Source organism: Phymastichus coffea, unplaced genomic scaffold, assembly GCF_024137745.1.
Source record: "Phymastichus coffea isolate CEN01 unplaced genomic scaffold, Cenicafe_Pcof_1.1 PCOF00001, whole genome shotgun sequence".
In the NCBI taxonomy this organism is placed as follows: Eukaryota; Metazoa; Arthropoda; class Insecta; order Hymenoptera; family Eulophidae; genus Phymastichus; species Phymastichus coffea.
Window position 1 is genome coordinate 2107719 of NW_026706812.1, and position 23327 is coordinate 2131045.

Genomic DNA, 23327 nt, shown 5'->3' on the forward strand with positions numbered 1-23327 from the left:
AGACTATCCTCTTGTGGTTCATCATGGCGCCTTTTAGAAGAAACAAGAAGAGCATTCGCGCTTCGAAGTATGTATGGTTCTCAGATAATATTCAAATTCATCATCTTCCTATTGAAGACAAAGACTCGAGAAAAGGAGTGTGGGAGCAGCTTGCACGAGATCGAGAACGCTTCCAACGTCGTATTATGCAACTAAGTAGTATAATATCGCGAGCACTATTTAAAAAACGTATAATAATGATGAATCATATTCTTGAACCTATACTAAAAAATCATTGTATAGTATATACACTTAACAAACTAAAAATCTAAGTGGAGGTGGAAGAAGCAGCAAGTGGAGGTGGAAGAAGTAGCAAGTGGAGGGAGGCGGCCGTGCCGGCTAGAAAAAGTGTAGGTGGGGTAAAGGTCTTAAGAGAGAGAGAAGAGCTCGGAAAACGTCATTCTGTTAAAAGAATCATTACCAGTAGTATCCACTTCTTTCTCCACTATTCTCAAGTCTTCGATAGCAAGATGGACTTAGAAATGTTAAATAAAATAGCTATGAAGCCCTTTGATCCACTACCGGAGAAAAATCATTATGAACTTGAAGAAAATCATTGTTATTTAGTAACAAACTTTAAGGAAGAAGATAACAATCGAATCATTCTCGAGCTCGATTGTGAATTCCAACTTATTTTACCAGATCGAATTTCAAGAGCCATCATGAAACATTATGATCTTTATATATTACTTTCAGATCATGTACAAAAATATTGTTTACAGATTGAATATCATAGCGCTGGTAGATTTCAATTTATTATTTAATGTAACATCAATGTATCTTTATTTCAATAAAGTATGTACAATAAATTTATTATAAAATATATTGTGGAGAGGTAGATGAGTCACAGGTGTTTCTACTAAAGCAGGTTTCGGCTTGTTCTAATGGACTCACAAGTGATGATGCTCAAATGGAAGTACCTCACAGGTGAGAGCGAAGGTTGGGGCTCTTACCATTAAAATAAAACAAAAATTATTTATTATTATTGTAATATTTATTTGAATAAAATTTACTTTACATAAACGTCTTTATTCTTTCATATGTATAGAGTCTTATCTATCCATGAATTGTGCGAATTGTCGAATCCCAACCATTTAACGTATACTTGATTACCACGTTTCCTTAAAACTTTTTCAATGAGATATACATCAGGATACATAGCTTTCTGTAGTTCTTGCTCGTAAAAACCTCCAACAATTGGATTGCCTTTATAATCTCTTAAATGATAAGTGATAGGCTTTGTCTTCGCAACTCGTTGAATAGTAAAAATCTCAGTAGACCAGTTAGGAGTGTATCCTTTTTCGAAAACGTGTTTAGACTTGCTCACACGTACTTTATCGCCTACTTGAAATTTAGGGCTCTTAACGAAAAGACGTCGATCGTAAGAGAATCGTCTCAACACCTGCATTTCATTATCTTTAGTTACGTCTTTTGGCTTCATATCTATCGTACGATGTTTTCGATTATTGTAAGATTTCAATAAATCAGCTAGAATGTTGATCCATTTGTAATTTCCTTGAAGACTGAATTTTTTCCACATGACATTTTTTAGCGTGCGATTGAAACGTTCACAAATAGTTGCCTTAAGATTGCTATAGGTTGAATATAGATTTATTTTATACTTTGTCATTAGTCTTTGAAAATTTGAATTGTAGAATTCTTTGCCACAATCCACATGTAGATTTCTAGGAGTGCGTCCTTTTTTTAATATAGACTTCATTGCATAAGCAACATCTACACCAGTTTTTTGTTTCACAGGAACTGCCCAAGCGTACTTTGAAAATATATCAATGACAGTTAATAGATATCGAAAGCCTTTGTTCTCTCTCGAGTAGCCTTGCATCTCTACAAGATCAGCTTGCCATGTCTCATCTATTCCGCGTACATCAACTTTTCTACGGGGATAGTTTCGACGTGCTGGTTTATGTAACTCATTCACCACTCTTTGATGTTTCATTTTAAAGTTTTTTTTTTAATGTCAAACGGTCCAATAGTTTTTAAAATGTCAAACGGTCCAATAGTTTTTAAAATGTCAAACGGTCCAATAGTTTTTTCTTTCTCTTTATGATTACTATTATTATCTTTTTCTAACTGAGTAATAATTACTCGATGCTTTACTAATTCTGATCTTATTGTATCCAATGATTTTGAGAGATCATTTATCATACTCGTAAGCGTAGTAACGTTAGCTTCACTAGTTTTTCGCAACGTTCGTAAGTTTACAGCATCGTTACTCTCCTGAGGATCGGCTATATAACAAATTCTTTTGTCATTCGCGTCGTATTGTCCGTCTTCAGTGATATTATACCCTATACCAGGAGGACCTCTATTATCCTCCTTTTTTTTATTCAATATACGTCCAAACACATCAACACTCATTTTATTACTGAGTAATATTTAGGATTCTCTTAATATATATAGCCAGCTTCACGTAATTCTTCACTAATTGAATGAATTTCATTAACATGACTAGAATTACCGGCGGTTTGTTCGGCAATAAGCAATCTCAATCGATCAACGAGCTCGTTTGGATCATTCCAATATACATAATCAAATAACGTTCCTTTTCTAGCTATTTTATAGTTAGGAAAAAGACCTTTTCCATCAATAGTCGATTTTCGCTTCTTAGCGCTACTGCTCAAAGATAAATTTGGTCCAATATACTTTTTGAATTTATTTACATGCTTATTGCGATATTCTCCATTTGTTTCGTATCTCTTTCGATGAGCGTTAGTGATTTCGAGAATTTTTATATAATTTTCAATATCCAATGAACTGATTAATTTAGAATCAGGTTCTTTACGAAAGAGAAGTTCCATTAAACCAAGCGTCTTGCTGTATGCTTTATCATTCACAGTCACGTTATCGTTTTGGAAGGAAATTGGAGAATTGCCTATGACATATGTATTTTCATGTAAGCGAACACCAAATGTCTTGTCTAAATTACTTTTCTGCTGAGGTTCATGCAATAGTCGAACATAGTTTCCTACAATCGAATCATTCAATAGCTGTTGCCTCTGTTCTGTAGTTACATTTGAACTACTTTTGTTCAAATTTATAGCAGTTGTATCAAGTGATGATTCATCATGATCATCATCATTATCATCAATAGAAATAGCAGACTCAAATGTAGTATCAAGCGGTTGTAATGTAGAATTTAATTCATTAGCAGTACTATTGAAATATCTAGATTTGTAGGGAGTGTCAGTTGCTACTTCTGACTTGAAAACATTATCGAACTCGATTTTCTTTTTCTTTTTCGTTGGCTGCTCAGCAGTAGTAGCATTACTTTTATCAGTAGTTGCCTGTACGAGTTTCTTCAATAGATCAACCATAGGTTTAAAAGTTTCATGCAATGTCTTTTCTTAATCAGCTTTACCACGTTTTATTAGTTGATACTTGCGTCTTATGGCATCACGAGCCATGGATAATTGCTCGAGCACCTTCTTTTCTCTTTCAAAGTCAGCCATGTTTACGCTTCTAATTTCTGAAGTTAAATAATCTTTATATACGTTTTCAAATCTAAGACCATTAGGATGAGTGATTAATGTTAATAAACAATTAGTTTTTCCACAATTACTAGGTCCGCAGAAAACGGCACGGATACTATTAGGCAATAGTTCACCATATCTTTTTTCTTGTTTTTCCGTCTCCACCACTCTATCGAAATTAATGACTTGAAGCTTAAGAGGTTGTTCTTGGAAATCCATGTTGTTTACTCATCATTGACACCTTAATGAATGAGTTGTTAGGTATAAAAAGTCTGCTTATGTATCTTTTATTTCATTAACATGCTGTCTTTCGAAGAAGTATGATCACGTACTATAAAAGAAAGACTGGTGGTGATCTAGTGAACAAGATTATAAATAACTTGCCTATTGAAGCTCACTTATCTGGATATCAGTATTGTGGTCCTGGTACAAAATTGAACGAACGATTGGCACGTGGAGATCCTGGTAAAAATCCACTAGACGTTGCTTGTAAAGAATACGATATTGCTTATGCGCAAAATCGGGAGGATATTGCGACAAGAAATAAAGCTGACGAAATTCTAGCTAACAAAGCTTGGGAAAGAGTACAAGCTAAAGATAGCAGTTTTGGTGAAAAAGCAGCTGCCTTCACTGTAGCCAACATTATGAAAGTTAAAAGTAAGCTTGGTATGGGTGTTGCTATGAAGAAAGGTAGTAAGAAACAAGGTAGAGGATTTAAAAAACGTCAAGCACGAAAAAAATATAGAAAAATCAAAAAGCCGTCAGTTACATTGAATAAAATTATTAAGACGGTCTCGAAAAGTAGTGTGCCTAACAATAGAGCTCTTGTAGTTATTCGTTTGGCTATAAAAGGAGCCAATGAAGCTGTGAAAAAGGCTGGCGGTAGAAGTAAAATAAATATACCCCGTATTTTACCTATTCCCAGTAAAGTTTGTGGAGCGACTCCTTTTTTAATTCCATTAATTGCTGCTTTAAGCGCCACTGGAACTCTAGCTGGAGGAGCTGCTTCAATAGCAAAAGCCGTTAACAGTGCTAAGGCCGCTCAAAATCAATTGAACGAAGCTCATAGACATAATAAAACTATGGAAGCTATTGCTATTGGTAAAGGACTTTATTTGAAACCATATCGTAAAGGTTATGGTCTTCATTTGAAACCATATTCAAGTCGAAAAGGTTTAAAAAAAAAAAGCTCGAAATAACTTTACCTAATCGAGCACTGACAGATCATGATATAAGAAAATATGCTAAAATACTAAAAATTGCAAATTTTCGAGGTGTTTTCATGCGTAATGCTCTGCCAGCTGATGGACCACGATATAAAGAGGCAGCTATTGTAAATTTAGATGATAAACGTGGACCAGGTACTCATTGGGTAGCATACAAAAAGAAAGGTGATGAGGTTATGTATTTTGATAGTTTTGGTAATCTACAACCACCTATAGATCTATTGCTTTATCTCAAAGTTAATAGAATCATGTATAATTATATTAGATATCAAGATTTTAATACATATAATTGCGGCCATCTTTGTCTCAAATTTCTTTTAAACAAACTATAGAAAAGACGACTAGTATATAAAATACTCATTCAAAGAATGACTATCATTTGACATGCATCTGTCATGGAGAATACACTGACATTGAGTCTCTCAGGAACATCATCCGTACTCGAAACATATTATTTTCCACCGATCGAATTGATACCAAACAAAAAATACGTTCTTGGTCTAGTTGAGCTATTAACATTTAATTCAATACCAAACATTGACGTTGGTTATAATAAGTTTTACATTGAAGGTCAAGAAGCTATCACTTTACCAACTGGTAGCTACGAAATAGAAGATATTGAAAGCTTTCTCCAAGAAGCATTAGCATCTAAAGGTATATCGTTTAGCCTGAAACCAAATAATAATACTTTACGTTGTGTCATTCAGTGCAGTCAAAAAATACATTTTGAACCAGAAGATTCTATTGGAACAATTTTAGGCTTCACTAGACGTACGCTCGTTGAAAACAAAACACATAGTTCTGACTTACCCGTCACTATTCTCAAAGTCAACGCTTTACGTGTAGAGTGTAATATTACTACAGGCTCTTACATAAACGATCGCAAGGTACATACTATACATGAATTTTTCCCTGCAGTCCCACCTGGATATAAGATTATAGAAGTTCCCTCTCAAGTCATTTACCTTCCAGTCGCTGTGAGGAGCATTGATCATTTTCAAATTCGTATAGTTGATCAAGACGGAAACCTAGTTAACTTTCGTGGAGAAGTCATCACAGTGTGAGTACATATAAAGACCATATCTTAGTAATGGGTATCATTTACAATATAAAGTCTGGTCGAGGCTATATTAAGAGACAAAAATGTCAATCAACAATCAGTCAACAGCGAGCTATCAGACCGCTCACACCTCAGAACTGTCAATTCCTGAAAAGCTTGAGACTGAAAGTCGTCGAAAATCGTGGAAGAAAATATTGTGTATATTAGTGTGCTGTATAAAACAACAACAACAATATGGAGGGAATTCTAGACATTCATTCAGGTGTCGCTTTCGATGAGTCTATAGCTCATTATGAAGTTCATATGCATCAGCCTTATTCATTATCATATTTCAATAATAGTGATGAAATCCATATAGCAATTCAACATCAAGATTTATCTCTGCTTCCATCACGCAGTATGATTCATATTTGTGGTCGGTTGACCAAGCCGGACGGTACTACGCCAGTGGAGAACACTTTATTAGTCAACAACGCCCTCTGTCATTTGTTCGAGGAAATACGATATGAAATAAATGCTATTGAAATTGATAAAGTGAAAAATGTAGGCTTAACGAGCCTCATGAAAAATTGGCTTTCACTCAATCCATGTCAAAACTCTATCGCTGAAAATGCCGGATGGAATGGTGATAACAATGAAGTTTTAATATGTAACGCTCAAGGTTTTTTTGATGTGACTATCCCTCTCAGTATGTTACTGGGCTTTGCTGAAGATTATCGGAAAATTGTAGTCAATGTCAAGCATGAACTTATTCTCACAAGATCAAAAGATGATTTGAATGCTATTTTAAGTATTCTAGTAAGGAATCCTGATGCTTCAGAAAAATCAAAAATTACTTTAACTAAGGTTGAATGGTTGATGCCATATGTGATGGTCGCAGACAAAGAAAAAATCAAATTACTCAATCAGATTGGACGAGATCGTGCAATTACTATAAGTTATCGTACTTGGGAAATGTATGAGTATCCAAAATTACCTCGTACATCAAAGCATGTTTGGAGTGTTAAGACTTCCAATCAATTGGAAAAGCCTCGCTTTGTTATTTTAGCTTTTCAAACTAAACGTAAAAGTTCAGCCAGTGTTAATTCTAGTAATTTTGATCATTGTAATATTAGTAATGTGAAGCTATTCCTCAATTCACAATGCTATCCGTATGGAAATCTCAATTTAAATATCAATCAAAATCAGTTTGCTGTTCTCTACGATATGTATACTAATTTTCAAAACGCTTACTATGGTAAAGAAAACGAGCCGTTACTCAATAAAAAGGATTTCATTAATAAAGTGCCGTTAATAGTTATAGACTGCTCCAAACAAAATGAAACATTAAAAAGCGCTCCAGTCGATGTTCGCCTAGAATTTGAAACTCGGACCGATTTTCCTGAAGATACTGCAGCCTACTGCTTAATATTACATGATCGTATTGTACAATATAATCCAATTAGTGGTGATGTTAAAAAATTAGTTTAAAATTAACAAGACATTATATGATCAATGTACGCAATGCTTTTCAATAAAAAAAATAAAATTATAATATATATATACATATACACTATATATTGTTAGAATTTAATACAAACTACTTATAATCCTAGAGAGATTGATTGATTGATTAATCTTTATTAAACCATGGGGTAGGACCCCGTGTGGTTGGAAGAAATACACAGTTGACAATATATAATAGTAAAAGTGACAATAGCAGTATTGTAAGCGTACAAACGGCATGTTTTAGCAAGCGGATTGTTGCAAGACAGCAGTCGAATCTAGTTGATACATAGAAGTGCAAGGCAGCGCAAATGTACATGTAGAGACTAAAGCTAATTATATAATCTAAGAATACAAATAAGAGAACCTCAGAGAGGTGCGCACGAACTTAATATATAAACTTAATTTAATGCAGTGGGAGGGGGGCATATTACAGTTTAGATTGGAGGGAGAGATTTGGTTCATCATTCAGGAATCGATAACGCAAATATCTGCCGCCCACCAGTAGATATGAAGGGTTAGGAGCGAACGCAGAGACGTTGTACGGGCGTGAGATATGGGGTAGGTAAGCGAGGGAAGCAGTACCTGTCATTTGCTCCTGTGCAACCCGGATAGCAAATCTGTCAATTTCAAGGAGGAAAAGAAGATCAAATAACCAGTATTTGAATTCAGTGAGTCGTTCCAAGGAAAAAGTGGTCACTGCAAGTTGGTTTAGGAGATCCATACCTCTAATTGCGAATGATCTCATCCAGGACTCAGTGCGTGGAGCACGAAAGTGGAAGGCCGCGGGTATATTGCGAATAGAGCGGCGGGCGATAGTAAGTTGGTTCAGTAGTGATATGTGGCCAGTCAGATACGACGGACCATTGTTACAAACGACCTTATAAAATAGTTTTGCGAGGGCTAGTTGACGTGTCGATGAGAGTGTGAGCCAACGTAGTTTCAGACGGTGGAACGTAACATGAGAGGTGAGGTTATTATTTGGTAGGAATGGGATGTTACCAGAGACGAATCGGACACAGGCATTTTGCGCCACCTGGAGGTCACGAGTACGTGTCTTGTCAAGATCCATGAAGACGGTGGACGAGAAGTTTAGCAGAGGGAGTACCAGTGACTCAACCAAAGTCTTGCGGAGAGCAAGCGACAAAGAACGGCGATAGAATTTAAGAGAGCTGAGAGAGCCGTAAACTTTCCTCACTACGTCTGAAGTGTGTGACTTCCATTGGAGCGTGGGAGAGAGGGTGACCCCAAGGCTCCTTGCCGCCATCACGAAGGGGATCTTATGTCCGTTGACAGTGATGCAAGGCAAAGTGGTGAGGTCAAGGGCAGTCACATACAATTCGCTGCCCAAGATCATAGCCTTCGTTTTGGCAAGGTTGAGATCAAGGCCATTGCTCAAGGCCCAATCAGCCACCGCTTGTGCATCTCGCTGGGCCTCCACGATGCCACGCTCAATGTCCCGCGGGGAACAATGCACATATATTTGCGTGTCATCCGCATAGATGATATACTTGGCAGATAACAAGACCAACGGAAGGTCGTTGATGTAGATTGCAAAAAGTAGAGGGCCAAGGACAGTCCCCTGCGGGACACCGGTGGAAGCACGGAGCCACTTAGAGACAACGCCTCCCTCATCTACCACCGTCTGAAGGCGATCCGCCAAATAGTTGAAAAACCATTTGAGTGCTTTGTCGGAGAGGTTTATATTGCGCAGTTTGGTGATCAGTCGCAACTGGCAGATGCGGTCAAAGGCTTTTGAGAAGTCAAAAAGCACGAGGATGGTGAGAAGCCTGTTTTCGGTAGCAAACCGAACATCGTCGAGAAGACCAAGGAGCGCGGTCTCGGTAGAATGTCCCCTTCTAAATCCGGCTTGGCGGGAGTCGAGCAGGTGATGCTGCTGAAGGTAGGCTGACAATTGACGATGGACGAGGCGCTCGAAGAGCTTCGAGGGCTCACATAGCTTAGCAATAGGTCGTGTGTCCGAAAGGGAGGTAGGAGACTTCACTTTGGAGAGCGGGACAATTTGCGTGCGCTTCCAGAGCGTGGGGAAAAGTGAGTTTGTAATTGAGTGATTAAAAAGCATGGTGTAGTACGGAAGGACAGTTTGCGAAACCATCGAGAGCATTCTCAGCGAGATCCCGTCCTCTCCTTTTGACTTTGAGTGGGCATCCGCGAGAACATCCTCCACGTCCTTGACTGACACCTGGTTTAGATTGAATTGGGGAAATGAGAATGAGCGAGAGAGTGGTATCGATGTGAGATTGTCGAAGCAGGAAAGAGTAATAAGCGGAAGCTGGTTAACGATTTTGGCGAAGTGACAGTTTAACGCTGTGGGTGAGAAAAATGATAGTGGAGACGGCATGGATTTTTGTGCAATGCCGAGACAGCGAAGCTCTCTCCATTTGGTCTTGGGATCTGTGGCAGATGCAAGTTTGGCCGAGATGTGGTTATTTTTTGCAGTGTCAAGCTGATTTGAAACACAGTTTCGAAGGTCTTTGTACCTCCGAATGTCACCTGGAAGCGCAGTTATTTTTGCTCGCTTGTAAGCCGCCGTGCGAGCACGCATGAGGATGCGAATGTCGGCTGAAACCCACGGCTTAGCCTTGGCAGACAGTTTTGTCTGGCGAACCGGGGCAAGGGTGTCAAAGGCTTTCAGCACGGCGTTTGAGAGGAAGCGTTCGAGTGAATCCAGGGACATTTGAGTTGGATCAGTAAGAATAGTCTGCGGTGATGGATACTGTACGGCAACGCCCTCGGCAACCAGTAAATTTAGCTGCACTGTGTCAACACTTTTCAGTTTGCGAATGAGGATGGTTTTCGTGGCTGAGGGGGGAACCGTGGCGTAGATAGAAAGCTCGATAAGGTCGTGACAGTCAATAAATGGGGCCGGCGTTTTTGAAAAGGAGCGGATATCTGTGTCATTTTTAATTAAGAAGAGGTCCAGAAGAGTGTGAGAAGCATGACCATCCTGGAATCGATGACAAGTAGGCAGCATGGAGACGACTTTTAAGGCGTAGCACTCGATTTGTTCTCGGAGCACGTTGACGTAGTGTAGTGTGTGCGATAAGAGATTGCAGTTGAAATCCCCACAAATTATCACGTCATGATAATTTGGGAGAAGAGGCACAATAGTTTAGAAAAAATTCAGTGGACCCAACGCAGACGGGCGACGATAGACTACAGCAAGTAGAAGTTTTGCATGTTGTTCTCGCAATTCCACCACCAAAAATTCCGACGCATTGTAGTCATCAGGATGCGATTTGGCAATTATGCGAACGGAGAAGTTGTCACGAATGTAGAGAGCAACACCACCACCTTCCATGGCTGAGCGATCATGTCGAAATAGGTTGAATCCAGAGAGAGAGAGGTGAGAGTCAGCCACAGTATCCTTTAGGAACGTTTCTGTGATGGCAACAGCGTCATAGTGTGCGTGGGATACTCTGTCCTCAAGAAGGGCGAAATGGCCGCCGTGGTTCAGGCGATTCACATTTGCGTGTGCTACACAGAAAATGGAAGGGGGGGGGGGCAACAATTGGGGGCTGTATTGATCCTGAGGGTCAATCAATGGTAGGTGGATTTCCCATAGTGCATTCAGTTGGAAGGGATGCATCTTCTGCAATGTGGGAAAGTTGACGGTAGTTCGTCCCACTTGAGAGTGAAGGCTCCACCGTATCCATTGCCAGTGAAGACATTCGTGGGGCAGCATCGGGACTGATGCTCGGATGATTTAGAAGTGGGGGTTGGCCAGTGTGAGAATTGGAGGATGCTGTAACAGCGGATGAGGGATGAGCAGGCAGAACGGGGAGCAGATGCGGACCAGAGTTTTGCGCCGTTTTCCGGCCACGGTTTTTCTGCAAGCATTTTTGTTGGTGCGTGGCTTGCAGGTGCGGTAGCTGGGGCTGTTGGAGTGGCTGATGCTGGGGTTGGGCATGGAGCGTATGGGGCTGGTGGTATTGTTGCTGCAGGGACGGGGGTTGTTGATGAAACTGTTGAGACAATTGTGGTGGCGGATGCTGTAGTTGCTGACCATGCAGAGGTTCCTGTTGTTGCTGCCGTTGAGGTGGTTGCTGCTGCTGTTGCTGTGGTATCTGCTGCTGTTGCTGTGGTGGTTGTTGCGCTTGTTGGTATTGTAGTAGCGAAGGTAACTAATGCGGGTATTGATGCTGATTACTTTGTGGTTGCTGCAGTCGCTGGGACTTTCGTGGAATGAATGGTCGCGAGCCACGAGTAGGGGTAATAGCATTGAGTGAGAGGTTTGCTGAGCGGTTTTGATTTTGATTGGGGGGGAGAAGGTGTAAATCCTCCTCGCAGAGAATCGGCAAAAGCTCAGAATTAAATGTCGGTCGCACGAAGATACGCAGATTGCGGACTACAGGACGGAGATAGCCAAGAGATGTGCAGGCAGCTCTAGCTTTTGTGAGGAGATCGTAGATGACTTTGGGGTAGACTGGGCGCACGTAGACAGGGGTGCTTCCACCGCACCCAAAAATGGATAGGGCGGTGAGCTCACGAATACGAGCTGTTGCAGCGATAACACGATCGCGAGAGGAGGTTGATGAGAGGTAGAATGAGAAGGTGATAAAAGGGGGGCGTGGGTGAGAGGACTCTGCGGGGGCGTCGACATTTTGTTGAGCATTTTGGTAGCGGTTTGGCTGATACCATTCTCGGGTGGCCTCGATAGCAGGCATGTCATGGCCGTGACCAAAACCAAGGGCGCTTAATATGTAGCGAGCGGCATCATACAGTGAGCCATTAAACTGCGAGGGAAGCCCACGAACCATAACCTCTGGGGTATCAATGTGTGCAGCAAGTTTATTGTTGATCTCGTTTTGTTTGACGGAATGCTGGAGAGTGGAGCTGATAGAGTTGATGTCGCTTCTGAGGTCTTGGAATTCCTCGAGGAAGCCAACAAACCAAGTAGGTGGTTTATCAGACATGATTGGCTCTGATGTAGGCTTAACCTGTATAGTCTGGTGAGAGGCAGTAGAGGAATTTTCCAACGATGCAGGCGAGGATCTGTCTACAGTTGTAGAATTGCGGCGTAACAATGGAGGACCCAGGCAATGGAGTTTCGGTACGTGTAAGCTAGACAGAGTGGGCGAGGCGAGCCGCTTCTTGGAGAGATAAGGCAAGAGGGACGCACCAGTGGCCGGTGGACCTACTGGTGAAGACTGGGGAAGAGCCTCGACGACAGACGCCAACGACGAGTCACTACTACTTGTATGTTGATGACTCCTGCAGATGAATGGTTCAGATCCCCTGGGACGCAGTGACGGCGATACACAGTCGATATGAAGGAGCGCGTTACATTCAGTGCATAAAAGAGTATTGTCGATACGGCGCAGGGAAAACAGGCATTTAGCGCATTGACTGGACATAGAACCAGGCCGGTGTAGACAGACAGGGGAAAGCTACTTGAGCGAGAGATGCTGGCAGAGGCAACAATTGATTGTCCGAACGTAGAGAGTTTGACGATTTTCGAATTTCGCGGGTGATTGCGTGCCAAGCAGACTCTAGCCAGCAACTTTTCCCAGCTGAGCAGGTATACAAACGTACAGGCTAGATGTAAACATAAACACAGTATATGGAAACTCAGCAATACTTATAAGAACGTATTATATGAAATGCACGATAACGCAAGGGAACGCAAGAGAATATAATAATGCAAATTTATGCAACGCATATAAGGATGCAGATAGGCATGCACGAGATTTGTGTTTTTTCTCTCTCTCTCACCAACATGTAGGTAGAATGCAGTCGAGAACAGCTTCGGCAGGTTGGAGCAAAGTCGAGTGTGTTCAATGAGTGCAGCAGCAACGATATGCAGCTAATGCAGTGGACGCAGATGAGAGCGTAGTGTGTAGTAGCACAGATGAAACCGTAGTGTGTAGAAGCGTAGGTGTGCAGAAGCGTGTGTGTGTAAGGCGTTGTTGCTTAAGTTTGTAGGTTATGTTGTGTAGCTGGGTATTTAATCGCCTCCGCGGCTCGAAAAAGGCAATAAAAATTGCAATTTATTGCCCAGGCATGAGAGCCGCAGTTGGCGAATACCCTGCAAAGTGAGTTTTCACTCCAAGAAGGAAAACAAAATGAGTAAGGCAGAGTATTGACGGAGCAGAAGAAAGAGGTGTTGTACGTACCACAGAGAGAGAGAGAGAGAGAGAGAGAGAGAATAGCATCCACACTAAACGGCGTACGCACCTAGCAAGCTAGAGACGCTACCCCCTCTTCGAGGGCCCAAACTTAGCCAGCATAAGCTTACTATGCTCCCTACTATAGAAGGAGAAAGACCATCATACAGCTTACTAAATACCCTACCAACTTCTACAGCATCCTACCTTACCAACCTATGTAGATGAATATTGGTGGGTGAGTGGGTGAGAGTAGGTAGGTGGGTGGAATAGGTGAATGGGGGTGGGGGCACTGGTAGATCCTAAGTAAATTAAAACATTATTAATTTTTTATTTTAGTTTAATTTATTATTTTTTTTTATAAAATACACTATTTTTTATAAAAATACAATTTTTTTTCTTTTTAATATTACTGTTTAATTTTTTTGGACCCGACGACCTTAGAGGGGCGAGTCGGCTTCCTGATGGTTGGTTGAGCCGGAATCAAAATTACTTTCCGTCGAACACACTCAACGTTTTTTACCACCGGAATTTTTTTCTGTAAAAAAATTTTTTAAGAATTAATTTTTAATTTAAATTTGTTAATTCATTGTATAACTTAATTACTTACATTAGCGGTTAAATCGAGTGGTTTATCAATTTGAGTATTGTCTCCTCTTTGACAGCCTGCGGATGTTGCTGTCGAAGAGGTTGTTGTTGACGTCGCTGGTGATGTTGTCCTCGACGTTGCTGTTGACGTCGCTGGTGATGTTGTCCTCGACGTTGATGATGACGATAATAATGTCATCGACGCAGACGACGTTGACAGCCTCGAAGATGACCCATTACCTTCATTCACCATGGCTGTTGTTGATGGTGCAGCAATGCTGGAAAGCCTTCGCTTAACTTTCGCAGCAAGTTCGTCTTGCTGCGCTTTAGCTAAGGCGGCTTTCCGTTTCCGCTCCAATCGAGCGGATTCTTGCTGCCTCCGCATAGCGTCCGCACGCTTATGTTGCACTAGTGTTGCATTGACGCGATCATTGACAATTTTGTCAATTTGATAGGCGACTTGATGCGCCATCATTCTGGCCGCTATAGATTCCTTGATCCACTGAAAAGAGATAACAATTAAATATTAATAAAAAATATAAATTGTTATAATTTTATAATAATACTTACTTGTTGAACCATTGCTTTCATTTGTATGATTTGCAGTCCTTGAGGACTGCTCTCCTCCACAAATCGTTGCAACTGAAAATAAATGATTATTAATGAATAAATAAATAAATAAATAAATAAATATATGAGAAAAAATACTTACGGTAATTAATATTAAAATTAAGAGCCGATATAACGGCTCATTTCCCACATTCTGCATGGTCGGAAGCTGGTAAGTGGTAAGCTGAAATTGAATAATAATATTATTAAAAAATTATAAAAGTTATTTTAATTATTTTTAAATTATTTAAAATTATACTTACAGTTTCTAAAAACTCACACGCTTTGGTGATACTTTCCATTGTTGTTGTTTTATTTTTATTAATGAACTTTAAAAAAATATAAAACTTACTAATGTTTAAATAATAATAAACAATTAGCACTGCACTGTGAACCGCTCGAAGTTTCCTTTAAGACTGACCAACGAAAATCCTACCGAACACTCACACTATTATCAGGTACGAATTTTCTACAATATATGTAACGCTACACACAAACGTAGACATTCTTTGAGTGAGATAGGACGTTTAGTGTACCCTTTCCCACCCCATGTAGGCTAGAAAGTTTGTCACTTTCTAAAAACTATAAATCTTGACGTCCCGCTGACTTTATGGTCATCCGCAAAAAACACATTAAACGCAGGTCACGCGTCCGCGCTATGAGTTTTGTTTGACCATCCTTAAACCGTCTATGATCTACATTTGCGATAGTCATAGGTAACATAAGATAAGAGGGAACGTAGTAAGCATAGATGCTCTCTCTTTCTGAAAGTAGTAGAGAAGCTTGATCACCCTCAAACCAGCTATGATCTACATTTATGATAGACATAATTAACTTAAGATAATAGGGTAGTTAATAAGTATAGCTGATCATGCGCTCCCCTCCTCCTCGCACTGTGGACCACGCTGAGTCAGAGCTAGAGAGAGAGAGTATACATTTAATACTACTATAGTAGCGCATCCCCATCAGGCCAGAACTATAGACAGCATGCGCTCCCCTCCTCGTCCGCACGCTCGGGCCCTATACCAAATGTATGCGTGTGTAGCTAATATACACAATATGCATCCTCTAAGGTACATGTGGCATTGGCTCTAGTGGTAGAACGCTAGCCTGCCAACCCAGAGGACTCCGGTTCGATTCTCCGGTCTGTCTTTTCAATTTTTTCAAAAAAAAATCGTCGCTATTTTCTATATTCGTTTCATTCTCAATGTAGCAAGTAAATTGTTAATAATATATATATATTTATAACTTTAAAAAAACATTTAAATTTAATTAGACTAAAAGCACTAGGTATAGGGTCCCTAGGGACTAGGAGCCCTAGGGACTAGGAGTCCTAGAAACCTTCCTCAAAAATTATAAACAATTATTAACATTAATAATAATAATAATTAACATAGAAGGGATAGAGGCCAGGGAATCAAAGGGTTAAACCAAGGGACCCCCCACGAATATTGTTAATAATAATTGTTAACAATAATAATTATTATTAACATAGCCAGGGGGTCCAAAGGGTTAAGCCCGGTGGGGTCAAAGGGTTACAGACCCCCCGCAGGTGTGCTGGAACATACATTACTATACTACTATTTTATTTTATAAAAAAGTTATTTGCATAACGACTTACGGAGAAAATACTATTTTCAGATTTGTGATGCCCAGCCGGATGTGGTGGACCATTTAGATATTTACCGTTAAAACAATAAGATCGAATCCTTGCGACGCATGCCTAAAAAGATCGATGAGAAAATAAAGAAGAAGAATAATTCATATAAATATGTAAAATGTAAAAACTCATTAAAAAAACATGTACAAGTAACAATATCAAAAACAAACGGACAAAAATATAAGACTGATGACAAATCAATTACCAAAAATGAATTGCCAAAAATAATAAGTGATGTTAAAACGCATGTTATATCCAACAAACTTACAAATACAGCTGAAGCGAGAACAAAAGACAAAAACGTGGACTAAAATGATAAATCGAGCACGGAAACCAAACAACGGAAACTTCTTCCTCGTTCGACAACAAAAGAGTCTTTAAAAAAAATTGTAAAACGAACAGACAAGAATACGGACAATTACAAATCGAACGCGACGATTACTCATAAATCGTGACTGAAAATCAGACATTGAAAACATACTCCACGTTCAAAAAATTTATCAGTATCACGAGTTCTGATAAATCACCTCCTCCGACAACAAAATTCCCACCAAAAACTTTTCCAGAAACTACTCCAAAAAAATTTTAATCAGCTCTTCAAGTTCCTTAAGTTTCTCTAATTCTTCTTGTTCTTACAGCATTTCCCCATCCAAAAAATCTCCAGAAAGACAAGAATTAAATGACAAACATAATCCTCCAGACACTAACACCTCTCAATCAAAACCAGTTCAATATCCTCGAAAATGATCGAGTTCGTGTTCATCTAGTGTAACGGGGGGAATCTTGCAAAAATGGGAAATTTATTTATAAGCAAACTCCCACGATGCAGAGCAAACCGCCGCTCCGTTAATCACGTATGTAAGTACGTGTATTCGCCTTAACGTCAGCTGACTTAGCTTGGTTGTCTTCGATCAAGCAGAGTTGAACTCACCTTAAGTCACATGTATCGTGACACTCGATGAGTTTGAAGTGTGAGCGACTTTACTCCTTCTCCGCTTAATCCCCTAGGCGTAATAGGATTAACACCTAAGCCTATTTCAATTTCTTAAACTATTCGGAAAATCATATGACGAAATCGGCGAATAAGTTTAACAAAGTTTATTCATAAAAAATCTATACAGTCTTTGTCGGGCCGAAAGACTGACGCACGCGAATAGGATTTACAATTGATTTACAAAATGAGAAAGAGAGATAGAGAAGATACGAAAATTGGCGCGATCTAACGCTCGGCGCGAATACAAATAATTAACGCTATTACGATCGGACAAAATACCGATTGTATTTTGTGACGCGATAATTAAGGGAGGTGCACCTACCCTGCGGTGCAATTACGGTGATCGGCCGTAATTGTTGATGCCAGTAAAATTATCAACTGTCTCCGGTTCTGATTTATCAACTGCGCTGCCTTGTATCGCCTATCAGCTCCAAATCTACTGCTACCGTAATGCTGCAATATGTTGACTACTTTGTTGCACTCGCGCACGTAATTGATCTGAAAAAACTATCACTCGGCGAGAAAAATAGTGTAACCAAAATTCGGCGATATCCACACGTATCAACAGCTGAGACGTAACTGCTAATTTGAAAGATCGCGCGCCCCCTCTCTCTCTCAATACTTAGAACTAACGCGCGAAATTCAGAATCGCGAACGGTGCGATTAATTGAATCGACTACCGTTGCACTAGAAATAAGCGACTGAAAATGATTGAACTGAATGAGTTCTTGCATTTTAAAATGTGAATATTTTTTATGTAGGACTTTGTCAATTTCATTCACAAAGTAAAATTCAGCAACTGCTAAATCTTTAGGCTGCACATAACATGGCCAGTTGTCAAAGCTTTGTAGCCTAACTTGTTCAAATTTGAAAAAAATGGAATTGTAAGAAAAAAATTGCTAAGAATACTTTTAAATAATTACCTATAGTCTGACATGATACTTCAATGCGAGTATTACTGCATCTAAATTAAAAAAAGCACTTGCACACAAACTTAAAGATGTACCCCCTCCCTTTTTAAATATGTATATAAAAGAGATTTCCTTTGCGAATGTGATCATTCTCTTGTCATTTATCAACAACTTTTGAAGCTCAAAATGTGTTATCCAAAACACGCTCAAGACATCAATAATTTTGCATTCCAACTGAAAGAACGTAGTTGCTTTTGGAGATGGAAGAAGAAGAAGCTCAATCCGACACAGAAATGCTTAGCGATGATGATGATGAATTAATCAATTCAGCATATGATGATTATATTCAAAATGAATAGTCTGAGATAGAAACTTCAGATACCTGTAGTATGTGTGGTGAAAAAGATTAATAATATTATATATAAAATAGTTGACGTCGATCTCAATTCATTCGTGATTGATACCTGCAACAGTCAACGTCTATGCTAAAAAACAAAAATGAAAATTTTACAACACTGTTTGGAACATTTCCATTTGATTGAAGAAGCTGTAAATCTTGTTATTTCTAAAAACCTATGTGATGAAATAATTATAGAACGATGGAAAAAACAATGTGTCTTATCTTTGTGAACTTTAAAAAAAGTTTTGAGACAGACATCATCGCTTAGCGTGCCACAAAAACAATCATTGCTCAGTACCATTGGTAAACTTGAATATATTCATTTAAGACTAGAAAATTGTAGAGTTCATGGAAAAGGTTTAGGTAATAGTATAAAAAATCGTGTAGAATAGGTGAACTTGGAAAGCGCATTCGAAAACCGTTTGAAAATTAGTATTATAGCCAATATTCAACACATTGATATTGAATCATTCTTAAAAGATGCTTGCGATTTGTTTGCAAGATATGCCAAAAGTATTTTATGAGTGAATAATGCTTGTAAGATTAATGCTGTACTTTAATGCAAATTTTCGAAATATTCTAGTAATCAAGATAAATTGGACAAGTCTTTTGACACAAAGCATTTTACTACACAAAATATTGAAGTATATCCCTTAAACAATTTCAAGAAATAGTTTGATGATAACATTAAAAGTCCATTATTAAACAACATGGAGGAATTTGAAAGTAACGAGTCCGGATGGTCTTTGGATTCTATTATTAATCTTCAAATTAATAACAATAAATTGAATCTAATACGAAGTGGAAGTTCTTATATACCTCTACCAACATTTTTAAAAAGCAAACATGCGTGTATCAATGTAGAAAATAATAATAAAAAATTCTTTATATGGGCAATCTTAGCAGCTTAATGTAAAATTGAATATACAAAGCATTGTCGAAGAGTAAGTCATTCCATATTACACGAGAATAAACTCCATTGAATGGTATATCATATCCAGTCTCTTTGAATCAAATTTCAAAATTTGAAAAACAAAATAGCATATCAATCAATGTGTTTAGTTTAGAGGGTAAAAAACTCGTTCCTCTTTATCATACAAATGATAAAAAATTAAATCATGTCAATCTTTTATTGATAAATGATGAAATATCAAATAATTATCATTATATTCATATAAAAGACCTTACAAGATTAGTAGAAAGCAGTTTATCCGCTGCAAAACTAACAAATTTATTTGTGTTCAGTGTTTGCATTATTTTAACATATCAGGGAAACTCGTTGCACATGAAAGGAACTGTAAACAAATAAATAAGTGTAGTGTACAGATGCCAAGAAAAGGTCAAGATATGATTGAATTTAAGAACTACGGATTCAAATTAAAATCACCATTCCCAGTCTCTATGGAGACTGTGAATGCCTATTGAAAAAACATGTTCATAAAAATACCATTACCATTCACACCACGAAATGTTTAGCATAGGCTACTACTTGAATTGTAGTTATGATAACAGATTATCGAAATATAATTCTTATTACGGGTCTGAGCCATCAAAATTGTTCGCAGAAGAATTAAAAAAATATTTCTTATTACATCAAAAATATCTATAATGATCCAAAACCTATGAATGATCTTACGCCAGAGGAAATCGGTCAATTCGAGACGACAAATGTATGTCATATTTGTGAAAAATTAATTAACGAATCAATGAAAGTTCATGACTATTGACACTAGATAAAAATATATCGAGGTGCAGCCCATCAAAGTTGCAATCTGAACCTTCGAAATTCTTGTATAGTACCTGCAGTTTTTCACAATCTTAGTTTTTATGATGCTCATTTTATTATTCGTGATATATCCAATCACTTTTTTGAAAATATTAAAATTTTACTTTTGACAAAAGAAAAGTATATAACATTCACAATGTCTGTTGCAGACATGGGAATCAAATTAGGATTCATTGATTCATTCAAGTTTATGGCTTTGTCACTTAACGAACTGGCTTCTTATTTGGGTAGTTATGAAATTTGAATTCAGAATTTCAAGATACTGAAGAAGAAAAAATAAATTTTGTCGTGGAAAGGAGTGATGCCATATGAATACATCGATTTCTGTGAAAAACTTGAAGAAATTAGCTTGCCTGAAAAAAAAATACTTTTACAGTAGTCTCACTGATTCACAAGTATCTGATGCTGATTACGAGCATGCTCTTCAAGTTTGGAAAGCATTCAACACAAAAAATTTAGGTGAGTATTGTGATTGGTACATGAAAATCGATATTCTATTATTCGCAGAAGTTTCTGAACAGTTTCGTGAGCAATGTCTAATAGCGTATGGTCTAGATCCAGCACATTATTACACAACTCCAGGTTTTTCATGGGATGCAATGCTCAAGTTTACAAACATATCATTAAGACTTTTGTCGGATATAGATATGCATTTATTTATAGAATCAGGTATTCGTGGTGGTTTGAGTCAATTCTCAGGTCAATACGTTGCAGCTAACAACAGATATATGAAAGAAAAATTTGATAGTAGCATAGAAGAGGAGTATCTTGTTTATCTAGACGCTAATAACCTGTATGGATATGCGATGACACAATATTTGCCACGAGATAAAATTGAGTGGGAAGAAAATTTTGATAAAATTGACTTTCTACAGGTTACAGATGATGCTTCAACAGGTTAGTTATGTAGAAGTCGATTTAAATTATCCGCAATCGATTCACGATGAACATAATGATTTTCCATTTTGCTCAGAGCACATTAAGCTTCACGGTTCTAAGCATGAAAAATTATGTGCTACTCTCATGAATAAAAGAAATTATGTGGTACATTATCGAGCTCTAAAACAATTTGTTGAACATGGCGTCAAGCTTGTAAAAATTCATGGAGTATTGAAATTCGAGCAACATGCATGGCTAAAACCATACATCGACTTGAATAGTTCGATGAGAGCGAAAGCTTAAAATGAGTTTCAAAAAATCTTTCCAAACTCATGAATAATAGTATATATGGTAAAACTATGGAAAACGTTAGCAAACATGTTGATGTAAAACTTTTAACAAAGTGGATGGACGATATGGTATGGAAGTTTTCGTTTCAAAACCTAACTTTTATAGTAGAGCTTTATTTGATGAAAACTTGGTCGCTGTTCAGATGCGTAAAACTCTGGTATAGTTCAATAAACCTATTTATGTCTGCCTTAAAGTATTAAACGTATCCAAAACATGAAAGTACAGCTATCATTATGATTACATGAAAAGAATGTATGGAAAAAAGTATAAACTTCTCTATACGGATACTGATAGTTTCATATACTCCATAAAGTGTCAAGACATTTATGCTGATATGAAAGCTAACGCAAATTATTTTGACACTTCTGGCTATTCTGTTGACAACGTATTCGATATGCCAAGGGTAAATAAGAAGATAGCTGGTTTAATGAAGGACGAGTGCAATGGAAATATACTAACAGAATTTATTGGTTTGAGGAGTAAAATGCACTGTACTCGTGTCAATGGTATTGATGCTATAAAAAAAATTCAAGGTGTGAAGGCTTCCGTTGTTGAGAAAACTATTCAATTTGATCATTATTTAGACTGTTCACAAAATTTACATATTCATAAAACACAGCAATATACGATCAGATCTAAATTACACAATATTGTAACTATTTAACAAAGAAAAATTGCATTGAATCCTTATGATGACAAGAAATATCTATTACTTAACAGTACTGACACTCTAGCAAATGGTCATTACAAAATTAAGTCAAAAAAAACATATTAATATATTTTTAAATATAATCATGGAACAGATGCGTAATTAGTCTTCATTAGTGTTGTTTAAATTCAGATTGAACCAGAAAAAGAAGCCATTCAAGTGTGTAGGTTTTCAAAAAAAAATTCAAATACGTGAAATGATTACATGGGCACATGCACATCGAACTGCTCGTCATGGAGAATGGATGCAGATGGCTCGTAATAGAGTACGGTTTAAAATGAGAATCAATCGTTTGAGTGAAATTATTACACCTGTACTCATAAAAAAATGAATAGAAATGAAAAAATAAAAAAAAAACAAAATATATTTTATGATTTTATTTATTAATTTAATACCGTTTACATATCATCTTTATAAATATAACTATTATGTGATTCGTCAAATCCTAACCATTTTACATAATAATGATCACCATGTTTTTTTACAACTTTTTCTACTCGTATCAAATAAATATCCGAATATTTTGTCTTGAGTAATTCTTCTTCGTAAAAGCCACCAGGGATTGATTTGTCTTGATAATCTTTCAAACGATAAGTAAATGGAACTGTTTTCATAACTTTATACGAGGGTGGTCCGATAAGTACTTAGCCTACAAAAAAAAAAGGAAAATTTTGGAAAAGTGGCGTTTTATTTTTCAACATAGTCTCCTTTTAGTTCGATACACATGGCCCAGCGATGCTGCAACTTCTTTAACCCGTCTGAAAAATACGTTTCCTCGAGGTCTGAAAAGTAGGCTTCCGTGGCAGCGATTACCTTCTCATTCGATTCAAATTTCTGCCCGGCGAGTGACTTTTTCAAGTTTGGAAACAAAAAGAAGTCGCACGGGGCTAAATCTGGAGAATACAGTGGATGGGCCAGCAGTTCGTAGCCTAATTGGACTAATTTGTCTATGGCGACGGCGGAGGTGTGAGCCGGTGCGTTGTCATGGTGGAAGAGCACTTTTTCCTTCGT

General features: G+C 38.0%; 1 protein-coding gene across 4 annotated transcripts in view; it reads right to left on the reverse strand.

Annotated features, from left to right (window-relative positions):
* Positions 1–23327, reverse strand: part of LOC131675023 (cytosolic purine 5'-nucleotidase) — a 678819-nt gene that overhangs the window by 24947 nt on the left and 630545 nt on the right. For 3 of the 4 annotated variants that reach the window (XM_058953825.1, XM_058953835.1, XM_058953853.1), the window contains one exon: positions 16248–16349. The exons of the other annotated variant lie outside the window; for it this stretch is intronic. In XM_058953825.1, coding sequence (XP_058809808.1) covers positions 16248–16349 — 102 coding nt within the window. The remainder of the gene's footprint in view (positions 1–16247; positions 16350–23327) is intronic. 4 annotated transcript variants of the gene reach the window in all.